Source organism: Nerophis ophidion, linkage group LG26 (genome assembly GCF_033978795.1).
Source record: "Nerophis ophidion isolate RoL-2023_Sa linkage group LG26, RoL_Noph_v1.0, whole genome shotgun sequence".
Taxonomy (NCBI): Eukaryota; Metazoa; Chordata; class Actinopteri; order Syngnathiformes; family Syngnathidae; genus Nerophis; species Nerophis ophidion.
This window is the reverse complement of record NC_084636.1, coordinates 8,382,793-8,396,093: the sequence shown is the minus strand read 5'-3', so window position 1 is coordinate 8,396,093 and position 13,301 is coordinate 8,382,793. Positions and strand designations below refer to the sequence as shown.

The following is a 13,301-nucleotide window of genomic DNA, read 5'->3' as shown; positions in this document are numbered from 1 at the left end:
TGTCCGCAAGGGTAATTAGTTGCCATCTATCAAAGGTGATAATCCCCAGCTCTTTAAATGTGGAGGTATGGGGCTTAACACTTATAACGATGTCTTAGGGTTAGCCCACGGCCCATTGGAACTTTTTCACTTTGGCCCTTAGAGGCCAAATGTTTGTACTTTACAGATGTGCTTTAGCGTCGGTGCACACACAGAGACACAGACCTTCCTCACTCGGACTGGCCGCATGACTGATAAGCTTGCATTAGGCCCGACCCAAGGCGGTCGCAGAATCCTCAGAGATGTCTTGTTTATGGTTGCTCTGTGAAAGCTCCCTCTTAATGAGAGCTCGGACACAGTTGGAGGGGCAGGTCATCATGGAGAAGAGGAGGAGGAGGTCAGTCAGAGGGTCAGGGGAAACACGGGAGAAGGAGAGGCATGTGTTACAAAGTAAAAACCAAAGGGAGCGCCTTTGTTGATTTAACGAAGCATGTCCACTTCAGCAATGTGAAAAAACTACACAGGAGAGGCATCTGAATCAGAACTATTAGTTAATCTAATTGCTCCTGACTCTCCGGTCTTCCCCAGATCACCTCGCGGCTCTTCTCAAATTAAACTACTCTGTAATGTTACGTTCAGGAGAGGGGGAACTTACCGCAAGGGGCCAAATGGTTTCAACTACCAGGGTAGACGGTCAGAATTTCCAAAAGATTTAATAAGATTTAATACAATGCCTGTGTGTCTTAAGGAAGCACAGAGGAGGGTTGTGTTTTCGAAAAAAGGGGCGTGGGTTGTGGGGGCCCTCGGTTTGCGGGGGCGAATGGGATGAGTATCCTGCAGTGATGGAGGAGGGTGTTGGGAGATTGGGGAGTCCTTATCTTGACCAAGAGTGACAGATAGCGAAAGAGAAGGGGGCCTTATATGAACTCATGTTTGTGCATTTATTCCAGAGGAAAGCGGAGGTGGGTCTCCACAAAGCCCGATTGATTGCAGGAGCAGATGGACCATGGAGGGGAAGGGGGATTCAGTTGAGGAAGGGTGGAGCAGAACCGTAATCCCACATACGGACCTCTGACCTTAACATCAGCCAACATGTTTAGGGTTTCACTACAGAAGAAGGAAAACAGATGGGGGGGGCCTCCCTTGAGGGCACTTTGCCTCGGAATGGTAGATAGATCAGTAGCCAGAAAGAGCGACATCTATCTCTAAATGTGACCCACTTAATCCGACAAAACATCTCAATTTCATCCTCTTCACGTCATTTTTCGCCTTCCTAATCCTAAAAAAAAGACTTTAAAGGCCTACTGAAATTAGATTTTCTTATTTAAACGGGGATAGCAGATCCATTCTGTGTGTCATACGTGATCATTTCGCGATATTGCCATATTTTTGCTGAAAGGATTTAGTAGAGAACATCGACGATGAAGTTCCCAACTTTTGGTCGCTAATAAAAAAGCCTTGCCTTTACTGGAAATAGCAGACGATGTGCGCGTGACGTCACGGGTTGTAGGGCTCCTCACATCCCAACATTGTTTACAATCATGGCCTCCAGCACCAAGAGCTATTTGGACCGAGAAAGCCGATTTCCCCATAATTTGAGCGAAGATGAAAGATTTGTGGATGAGGAAAGTTAGAGTGAAGCACTTATAAAAAAAAAAAAAAAAAAAGGCGCAGTAGCAGACGATGTGTCCGTGACGTCACGGGTTGTGGACCTCCTCACATCCTCACATTGTTTACAATCATAGCCAACAGCAGCGAGAGTGATTTGGACCGAGAAAGCGATGATTTCCACATTGATTTGAGCGAGGATGAAATATTCGTTGATGAGGAAAGTTAGAGTGAAGCACTAGCACTAGGAGAAGAAAAAAAATAGCGACGGCAGTGGGAGCGATTCAGATGTAATTAGACACATTTACTAGAATAATTGAGGAAAATCCCTTATCTGCTTATTGTGTTAATAGTGTTTTAGTGAGATTATAAAGTCATACCTGAAAGTCGCATGGGTGCGGTGAACGCCAGTGTCTCTGAGAGAATCCGAGGAGCCAAGATCACAGCTGCCTTTTTGAGCTGCAGGAGGAGGTCGCATATTCCACTCAAGTCTCCGGTAAGAGCCGACTTAATATCACAATTGTCCTATCCAAAAACTTGCGGGTTGACGTAGAGAAACGTGTTCGCTTGACCGCTCTGTGTTAAAGCTTCGCAAAAAACAAAGAAACACCGGCTGTGTTTCGGTTGCTAAAGGCAGCTCTCCCGTCCAAAGGCAAAACCCAGTAACTCAATTTTGGTCAAAACTGAGCTGATAATAATTTTGGAGTTCCTAGGTGATATGCTTTACATTAGTGGATGCGATATTGTAATTTGTTCCGTAAGTAAGCTGTTACGCGCATGGCGGGACCTAGCAACTACCACATAACCGCGTAGATACAACAGAAAAACCTAGTATCTCAAGGGACCAATCGAATATTCTTTGTCAGTCGCCTTATTGTCTTTAATGAGACGTTTGCACGAATGGGGGCCGACGGTCAACCTGATTATGTGATATTATGGCACGAGGGGATATTTGGAAGATTGGCCCAGGACGTTGCAAGCACCTTCATTAAATGTATCGTTCTTGATTCTTCCCCTTGCATACTCTTTTGGGCAGATAACTGTGGAGGTCAAAATAAAAACCGGACGCTGTACACGGCTCTTGGCCAATGTGCAAACGCAGAATGGGGCCCACCCGAGATTGTGATCAAATATCTAGAGAAAGGGCACACGTTCATGAGAGCAGATTCAATCCATGGCTCAATCGGCAAGAAAATGAACGCTCAAGAAAACATCTATACCAGGGGTGTCAAACTCAAATACAGAGTGGGCCAAAATTCTAAACTGAACAAAGCTGCGGGCCAAAGTTGAACAACTTAACCTTTTAATAGGGACCCAAACAAGTTTTGCATTGAATATTAAAACAAGCAAGCCTTATATAACTTTATAGTCACATGCAAAATCGAGTTTTGTTGGTAGCCGGGGTGTATATTGTAGCGTCCCGAAAGAGTTAGTGCTGCAAAGGGTTCTGGGTATTTGTTCTGTTGTGTTGATGTTGTGTTACAGTGCGGATGTTCTCCCGAAATGTGTTTGTCATTCTTGTTTGGTGTGGGTTCACAGTGTGGTGCATATTTGTAACAGTGTTAAAGTTGTTTATACGGCCACCCTCAGTGTGACCTGTATGGCTGTTGCCCAAGTATGCCTTGCATTCACTTGTGTGTGTGTAGAATCCGCATATATTACGTGACTGGGCCGGCACGCTGATTGTAAGGCGGAAAAGCGGACATGACGACAGGTTGTAGAGGACACTGAAAGCAGTACCTTTAAGGCACGCCGCCGATATTGTTGTCCGAGTGGAAATCGGGAGAAATTCAAGAGAATGGTTGCCCCGGTAGATTTTCGGGGGGGCACGGCACTGAAATTCGGGAGTCTCATGGGAATCGTGAGGGTTGGCAAGTATTAGAATTAGCAGTGAATGCACCGCCGCTGTATAATACTGGCGGGCCAGCTCTAATGTTAATTTAATATTGTCTCAAATTTGGCCCGCGGGCCAGAGTTTGAAACCCCTGATCTATACGTTTGATGACTTTGTAGATCTTTGTAAGACAGCATCAAGATAGTGAAGTGAAGTGAATTATATTTATACAGCGCTTTTTCTCTTGTGACTCAAAGCGCTTTACATAGTGAAACACAATATCTAAGTTACATTCAAACCAGCGTTGGTGGCACTGGAACCAGGTGGGTAAAGTGTCTTGCCCAAGGACACAACGGCAGTGACTAGGTTGGCAGAAGCGGGAATCGAACCAGCAACCCTCAAATTGCTGCCATGGCCACTCTACCAACTGAGCTAAACCGATAGACTGGTTTTCCTTTGTTTTCTCCAAATCAGCTAGAAGTGAGTTACTAGGTTTTGCCTTTGGACAGGAGAGCTGCAATCCGCCGCTTTCCACCAACGGCGTTCTTCTTTGACGTTTCCATTATTAATTGAACAAATTGCAAAAGATTCAGCAACACAGATGTCCAAATTACTGTGCAATTATGCGATGAAAAGAGACGACTTTTAGCCGTGTGTGGTGCCGGGCTGAAATGTCCGCTCCAACCAATAACGTCACAAGCACGCGTCAACATGAGTGTCATCATTCCGCGACGTTTTCAACAGGATACTTCGCGGGAAATTTACAATTGATATTAAGTAAACTAAAGCAGCCGTATTGGCATGTGTTGCAATGTTAATATTTCATCATTGATATATAAACTATCAGACTGCGTGGTCGGTAGTAGTGGGTTTCAGTAGGCCTCTAAAGGGGAACATTATCACCAGACCTATGTAAGCGTCAATATATACCTTGATGGTGCAGAAAAAAGACCATCTATTTTTTTTAACCGATTTCCGAACTCTAAATGGGTGAATTTTGGCGAATTAAACGCCTTTCTGTTTATCGCGCTGGAAGCGATGACGTCAGAATGTGACGTCGCCGAGGTAACACACTACATTTCACTACATTTCAACACATTACAAACACCGGGTCTCAGCTCTGTTATTTTCCGTTTTTTTGACTATTTTTTGGAACCTTGGAGACATCATGCCTCGTTGGTGTGTTGTCGGAGGTTGTAACAACACTAACAGGGAGGGATTCAAGTTGCACCACTGGCCTGAAGATGCGAAAGTGTCTGCCGCCAGACCCCCATTGAATGTGCTGGAGTGTCTCCACATTTGACCGGCGATGCTAAGGCAGACATGGCACAGAGATGTATGGATAACCTGCAGATGCATTTGCAAGGATAGTCAACGAAATCACAAAGGTGAGTTTTGTTGATGTTGACTGCCAGCTAATCGATGCTAACATGCTATTTACCGGCGGTGCTAAAGCAGACATGGCACAGATATGTATGGATAACCTGTAGATGCATTTGCAACTATATTACGTTTCCTTCCACCCACATTTAATGCGAAACAAACACTTACCAATCGACGGATTTAAGTTGCTCCAGTGTCAAAAGATGCGAAAGTCCTGATCGTTTGGTCCGCACATTTTACCGGCGATGCTAACGCAGCTATTTCGGCCATGCTATGGCTATGAGTAGCGTCAATAGCTATCCGTTCAATAGCTTCAGTTGCTTCTTCAATATTTTCATACTCCAACCATCTGTTTCAATACATGCGTAATCTGTTGAATCGCTTAAGTCGCTGAAATCCGAGTTTGAATCCGAGCCAATGTCACTATATCTTGCTGTGGTATTCCCATTGTTTGTTTACACTGGCAGCACTGTGTGACGTCACAGGGAAATGGCCAGTGTCTTCGCAGAGAGCCGAAAATAAGGCACTTTAAAGCTTTATTTAGGGATATTCCGAGACCGGTAAAATTTAGAAAAAAAACTTTAAAAAATACAACAAGCCACTGGGAACTGATTTTTATTGTTTTTAACCCTTTTGAAATTGTGATAATGTTCCCCTTTAACACAATCTCTGGCTCGAGCCCAATTTGCATAGTTCCATACTCCCATTTAATATCCCCCACATGTAGTGTATACCAGACAGGGGGTGGGGGGGGGGGGGGGGACATAAACCACCAGTATTATTACTGCAACACAAAGCATTTTCCATCCCATGCTGGTGGTGGCAATCTGTTGAAGGGGTTTCCCTCTATAGGCCTTCAGTGCAGGTCAGACATCATGCTGTGTTGACCTCACATCCTCCCAATAGTCTACTTATCAACATGCAACCCTTTTCTTCTCCCTACTCCTGTTTGGATGTCTCTCAGCGGTTTGCGCCGTAACATCTGTGTCAGCAAGCAGAAAGGAGCCCGCTTGTGTGTGCGTGGTGTAACACAAACAATGGCCGGGTGACACGATGTCGTAATCAAAGGCTTGGACCGCGTCCTCGTGCAGAGTTGTTGTTGCAGCGTTGGCTTTTTGTCTCCGCTCCTTTGCTGTACATTTGTTTTTACTTTCCCTGCACACGGCAACGGAAGTGCTGAAGATTTTAGGGCCCTTTTGGACATGTGGGAGAGTCAATAAATCAGATGCGAATTTGGGGGAGAGAAGTACATAGGCTATAAAAATATCTATATTTTTCCCAGGATATTGCTTTGCTAAATCACTGCAGGGTGATTTATTTAAGAGTTCGGGAGAAAATACTACATCAGGGGTCACCAACGTGGTGCCCGCGTAAGGACCAGATGAGTCGCCCGCTGGCCTGTTCTAAAAATAGCTCAAATAGCAGCACTTACCAGTGAACTGCCTCTATTTTTTAAATTGTATTTATTTACTATCAAGCTGGTCTCGCTTTGCTCGACATTCTTTATTCTAAGAGAGACAAAACTCAAATAGAATCTGAAAATCCAAGAAAATATTTAAAAGACTTGCTCTTCACTTGTTTAAATACATTAATTTATTTTTTTTACTTTGCTTCTTATAACTTTCAGAGAGACAATTTTTGAGAAAAAATACAACCTTAAAAATTATTCTAGGATTTTTAAACACATAAATTACATTTCTTCCTCTTCTTTCCTGACAATTTAAATCAATGTTCAAGTATTTTTTTTTTATTGTAAAGAATAAGTGAATTTTTGTGAATTATATTTATATAGCGCTTTTCTCTAGTGACTCAAAGCGCTTTTACATAGTGAAACCCAATATCTAAGTTACATTTAAACCAGTGTGTGTGGCACTGGGAGCAGGTGGGTAAAGTGTCTTGCCCAAGGACACAACGGCAAGACACGGCAAGATGGCGGAAGCGGGAATCGAACCTGCAACCCTCAAGTTGCTGGCACGGCCACTCTACCAACCGAGCTATAATAATAAATACATTTTAATCTAATTCTTTATTTTAGCTTCTGTTTTTTCGACAAAGAGTATTTGAGAAATATTTCTTCAAACTTATTATGATTAAAATTCAATAAAAAATATTCTGGCAAATTTAGAAAATCTGTAGAATCAAATTTGAATCTCATTTCAAAGTCTTTTGAATTTTTTTTTAAAAAAAATTCTGGAAAATCTAGAAGAAATAATGATTTTTCTTTGTTAGAAATATAGCTTGGTCCAATTTGTTATATATTCTAACAAAGTGCAGATTGGATTTTAACCTATTTAAAACATTTCATCAAAATTCTAAAATTAATCTTAATCAGGAAAAATTACTAATGATGTTCCATAAATTTTTTTTTAATTTTTTCCAAAAGATTCGAATTAGCTAGTTTTTCCCTTCATTTTTTTCGGTTGAATTTTGAATTTTAAAGAGTCGAAATTGAAGATAAACTATGTTTCAAAATTTTATTGATTTTTTTTCCTGTTTTCTGTTCAATGAAGTGTTTTTTCCATTATTTATTTTCTACAAAAAATGTACGACGGAATGACAGACAGAAATACCCATTTTTTTAATCATATATATATATATATATATATATATATATATATATTTATTACAGGTAAATTGAGCAATTTTCTATTTCTGGCAATGTATTTAAGTGTGTATCAAACTGGTAGCCCTTCGCATTAATCAGTACCCAAGAAGTAGCTCTTGGTTTCAAAAAGGTTGGTGACCCCTGTACTACATTTATGCATAGGACAGGGGTCGGCAACCCAAAATGATTAAAGCAACATATTGGACCAAAAATAAAAATAAAAAAAATCTGTCTGGGGCCGCAAAAAATTAAAAGCCTACTATTAGTGATATAATGAAGTCAACACAAGATATAAGTGTCTATATTAGCCTGCTATCAAAATGGCCACGTGTCGCTGACACAAATCTTAGTTGACAGATATGTTGAAATGTAAAATTTATTCTACACATTTTTACAACATTGGAGAATATTATTAAAACGCAAGCTTCTCAAAAGGTGAGATAACTCTTCTAAATTACTGGCTTAGAATGGCCAAAGGTATAGATGTGTGTGTCCAACTTAAAGTAAACAGTAAGCTGTCTTCTAATGGAATTATAACAATCTTTGCAAGCTTAACGTTTGCTGTGGTCTGGAACGACACGGCGCCAATATTACATACTGATCATATGTCATCAGAAATGCAGATATAAATGAAATACAGAGGACATAAGAAAAGGAAATTAAATTAACTCCTACGTACCTACTAGTGAGGCATAATGGTGCAATATGTACATACAGCTAGCCTAAATAGCATGTTAGCATCGATTAGCTTGCAGTAACGCACTGAACAAATATGCTTGATAAGCACTCAACACAAGTCGAGAACATCAAGGAAGCATAAAAAGTTTGGTGGACAAAATGAAACAAAGAATGAGGGACATAAAATATTTATTTCTCTGGCATCAATGAAGAAAGTTGTACATGTAAACAAACTATGGTGAGTTTGAGGACTGCCAAAATTAGTAGGACAAAACAGCGCTCTCAGAGAATCATGTTTAATATAAACAGTGGTATTTCTAACAATTAGGGAGGTTTGTGTCACGCTGTCCTTCTACAGAAACCCTATTAAAACAAAAATATATTTTTTTTCCCCAATCTATTTCTGTTTTTATAGATTTTTGAAAAAGCTCCAGGGAGCCTGTATGGCGCCGCCCTAGGGGCTCCCTGGACCTCTTTCAGAAATGTGTGATGACGGAAAAAGATGAAGAAAAAAACATATTTTTTGTTTTGATATATTTTTTGTAGGGGAACAAACATGACACAAACATTCCTAATTGTTAGAAAATCCCACTGTTTCTATTAAACATGCTTCACTGGTGAGAGTATTTTACAAGCGTTGTTTTGTCCTACTAATTTGGGCGGTCCTTAAAACGCACCGTAGTTTGTTTACATGTACAACTTTCTCCGACGCTGCCACAGAAAGACGTGTTTTATGCCACTCCTTCTTAGTCTCATTTTGTCCACCAAACTTTTTACTCTGTGCGGGGATTCACAAAGATGAGCTTTGTTGATGTTATTGACTTGTTGGAGTGTTAATCAGGCATAATTGGTCAGTCCATGACTGCAAGCTAACCGATGCTAACATGCTATTTAGGCTAGCTGTATGTATCTATTGCATCATTATGCCTTGTTTGTAGGTATATTTGAGCTCATTTAATTTCCTTTACTTACGGCCTGTGTATTTAATGTATATTTGCATGTCTCAAGACACATAATCTGTTACTCCACTGCTCCTACAGTGGAGTGTTTTAAGTCTCGTCTTAAGACCCATTTTTATTCTCTTGCTTTTAACACGAGTTGTGTTGTCCTCTGTGTTTTAAAATTTTGATTTCTATTTACTGTTTTAATTGGTTTCACCCTTAAAACCATTTTTAATCATATGTATTTCATATTGTTTTTGTATTGGTTTTATTTTTTGTTTTTATTCAGTCATTGGTGGAGCTCAGGATAGTATTTGAAGGTTGTTTTTAATACTGTTGTGCAGCACTTTGGAAACATTTTGTTGTTTAAATGTGCTATATAAATAAAGCGGATTGGAATGTTGTCTGTCTACCTGTGTTGGCCCTGCGATGAAGTGGCGACGTGTCCAGGGTGTACCCCGCCTTCCGCTCGATTGTAGCTGAGATAGGCGCCAGCGCCCCCGCGACCCCAAAAGGGAATAAGCGGTAGAAAATGGATGGATGGATGGATGGATTGGATTGTGTGTAACATTGGCTGCATTTATTTATGATAGTTGTTTGTGTGCCATGTTGTTCCAGACCATAGCAAACGATACCCAGCTTGCAAAGATTGTAATAAATCCATTAGAAGAATACAGCCTGCAGTTTCCTTTAAATTGGACACACGCATCTATTACATTTTAAGCCAGTAATTTCCAGGAGTTATCTCATCCTGTGGGAAGAGTCTATTTTACTAATTATTTCCAATGTTGCAAAAATGTGTAGAATAAAAATTAAAATACAACATGTCTGTCAACAAAGATTTACGTCAGCCTTTGATAATAAACTAGTATAGACACTTACATAGTCCCAGCACTGAGCGCTGGGACGGAGAGGCTTCGCGGTGTCTTGACTGGGTGAGCAGGTGTCGGACACCTCAGTCACCTTGGACGTATCCTCGCTCATCCATGTGGACTGGACATTGGCCGATAGTGGAGTCGGTTGTCTTGGTTGCTTTGTTGGGTCTGCTCCTGTCTCTGGCCATCCTTCCTCCACCCCAGCAGACGATGGCGTGGAACACCGCAGAGGCCACCACAGTGGATATGTTTCTTTTACTTTTTATTCATAGCTGTATGTAGAAGTGTCTGGTTGTATCTGCTGCTTTAATGTCTTTAATGTCCTCTGTGTTCTTTGATGTTTGATGTGTACTATGGCTATGAGTTGTTGTTTTTTTCCCTTGGCCTCAGTCTGCACCGCCTCTCCAGGGCCCAGGCTAAGACCGATTTTTTAATTTTATTTTAATCTTCTATTTTTTTTCTCCCCCCCCTTGTTTACCTGTATCTCATCTTTTTTTGTAAGGGGCGCTGGAAGCCGGCAGACCCGTCAGCGATCCTGTTCTGTCTCCCTTTAATGTTTGTCTGATCTTGAATGGGATTGTGCTGAAAATTTTAATTTTCCTGAAGGAACTCTCCTGACGGAATAAATAAAGTACTATCTAATCTAATCTAATGTGTTGTCTTCATTATGACACTTATATAAGGTTTTAAATTGTTTGCGGATCCAGACAGATTTTTTTGGTCGTAATTTTGGTCCATTTTGGATTGCCGACCCCTGCACTAGTAGAATAGATTCTTAAGGAAAATCGCAGACTCTGACTGCTATGGATTTACACTACAATTTAAATGACACAATTCTAATGTCGAACAATATCCACCCATGGAACACACCCATGGTAAATTATTTAAACACTCATGGTAAATCAAAATTACAGTGAAAGCTGAATGAGCTCACATCTCTTTTAAGAATTATTTTATTTCCGTCATTTATTAAAACGCCTACAAACATCCAACTCAGCTGTGAGCTTGTCATGGCAACCATAGCAACACATCCAAGTGTTTACGTTGCACATCATTAAGTACGCGGGTATAAAATCTAAAGCAGCATCAGGGAGTCTATTAGGATTTAATTGAAAATCAGCTCCTGTATATCATTGAGACAAAGAGTTGCATTCATTCATTCTCTGAGAACAAGCAGGGTATTTTTTTCCTCCTAAACAGAAGTCTTAAGTTTTTAAGAGCGACCATAAATATCAGGAATTAGAAGCGCTCTCTCAGCACACACCTCTGCCAGGACCAATATAATGACATTTACCACTCTGTTCAATTGATTAAATGGATTCCCCCTTGATGACATCCTGAACTGGTCGTTTTTGTGTCTGTAGCTCTACTTTCTTGCAAGCTACAGACTTTATATAACGATCTCTTACTTGAAATTACCGTGAAGTGCAGGGGTAGGGAACCTATGACTCTAGAGCCAGATGTGGCTCTTTTGATGACTGCATCTGGCTCTCGGATAAATCTTGCTGACGTTGCTTAACACGATAAGTGGTAATCACAGTGTTAAAAATAACGTTCAAAATATAAAACGTTCTCATGCATTTAAATCCATCCATCCGTTTCTATCGCACCTGTTCAAGAAGTTGCATTAATAGTCAAAAGTATTTTATTTATTATTGGTTAGCTTCAGAATAGAGTAACAATGTTATTAAAAAGAATAAGAGATGCACGCATTTGTTTGTTGTAATCAGGGAAAGTCCAAATAAAAGAGGTGTAAAATTCTCTTGTTTCTCCTCATTGAGCTAAATTGAATCCTGTCTCTGTTTAATTCCTTGCTTCTTGTCTGTTTAATAGATGTCATCAGTGTTTGAACCTGACAGTTGTATTCAGTGTTAAAAATATTATATGGCTCTCACGGAAATACATTTTAAAATATTTGGCTTTAATGGCTCTCTCAGTCAAAAAGGTTCCCGACCCCTGTTGTAGTGCATACTTGCCAACCTTCAGACCTCCGATTTCGGGAGGTGGGGGTGTGGTCGGGGGTTGGGGGTGTGGTTAAGAGGGAGGAGGAGTATATTTACAGCTATCCATCCATCCATTTCCTACCACTTATTCCCTTTGGGGCCGCGGGGGGCGCTGGTGCATATCTCAGCTACAATCGGGCGGAAGGTGGTGCACACCCTGGACAAGTCGCCCCCTCATCGCAGTATGTGTAGAAATCTTTATTTATAATTGAATCACTTGTTTATTTTTCAACACATTTTTAGTTATTTTTATATCATTTTTTCCAAATAGTTCGAGAAAGAACACTACAAATGAGCAATATTTTGCACTGTTATACAATTTAATGAATAAGAAACTGATGACATAGTGCTGTATTTTACTTTTTTTTCTTCAACCCAAAATGCTTTGCTCTGATTAGGGGGTACTTGGATTAAAAAAATGTTCACAGGGGGTACATCTCTGAAAAAAGGTTGAGAACCACTGCTCTAAAAGCCGTAGATGTTATTGTCACATATGCATGCACAGTAGATGGCAGTATTGTCCTGTTTAAGAGTGTCACAACATTGCTGTTTACGGCAGACAAACTGCTTTGCTTGCGGTAGACGAAAACGTGACTGCTGTTGTTGTGTGTTGTTAGTTACCGCACTCGGAGGACGTTAATGAAACTGCCTAACAATAAACCCACATAAGAAACCAAGAACTCGCCCTCGATTATTCTACAGTTATAACGTCATTGGGCAGGCACTCTGTTTATACTGTGGGAAAGTGGACGTAAAAACAGGCTGTCGACACGTCACTCGGGTTTGCATGGATCTGGAGGCCACGCCTCCTCCAGCTCTGCCTGAATTCCGGGAAATTTTTGGGGGAAAATTTGTCCAGGGAGGTTTTCGGTAGAGGCGCTGAATTACCGTGAGTCTCCCGGAATATGCGGGAGGGTTAGCAAGCATGGTGTAGTGTTTTACTGAAAACGAGCCCCAATAGTACAATATAAAGTGTGATCCAAAGTACGAAGGAAGTAGGTGACACACTTAGTCATTCTTTTCAAGCCCGTGCCAAAACCCGCAAAGTAGGTAAATTAACCATAACAAGGAACTACTGACTGTGGAAAGAGGCCGGTTAATGACTATTAGTGGGTTGGGGAGCTGACTATGCACTTAGAATGAATTATGAGGCTTGTGCTGTTGCCAAAACATACTATAAGGCGGGGGCGGCGGCCAACTCCTTTATTCCTTGCCACTTTCTGGTTTCACAGGCTGTGTCATTGAATACAAGTATTTGTCAGGAGTGATGAGCAAGAAGAGATTCCAGAAAACACAGAGTGACATGTTCTACCTCTTGTGCGAAACACAAATGCATGAAATGACTTAACACATTAAAATGACTAGTAAAACATTTAAAAGCACAACATCCAACTT

The 13,301-nt window shown here is 40.8% G+C and overlaps 2 protein-coding genes across 11 annotated transcripts in view; one reads left to right on the top strand and one right to left on the bottom strand.

Moving 5' to 3' along the window:
- Positions 1 to 13,301, bottom strand: part of ralgps2 (Ral GEF with PH domain and SH3 binding motif 2) — a 227,166-nt gene that overhangs the window by 52,301 nt on the left and 161,564 nt on the right. The window lies entirely within an intron of this gene.
- The window catches only part of angptl1a (angiopoietin-like 1a), a 72,542-nt gene that overhangs the window by 38,696 nt on the left and 20,545 nt on the right, over positions 1 to 13,301 (top strand). The window contains exon 1 of one of the 6 annotated variants that reach the window (XM_061888163.1): positions 4,660 to 4,809. The exons of the other annotated variants lie outside the window; for them this stretch is intronic. Coding sequence (XP_061744147.1) covers positions 4,731 to 4,809 — 79 coding nt within the window. The 5' untranslated portion in view covers positions 4,660 to 4,730. Of the gene's footprint in view, positions 1 to 4,659; positions 4,810 to 13,301 lie in introns of those variants that run through there. 6 annotated transcript variants of the gene reach the window in all.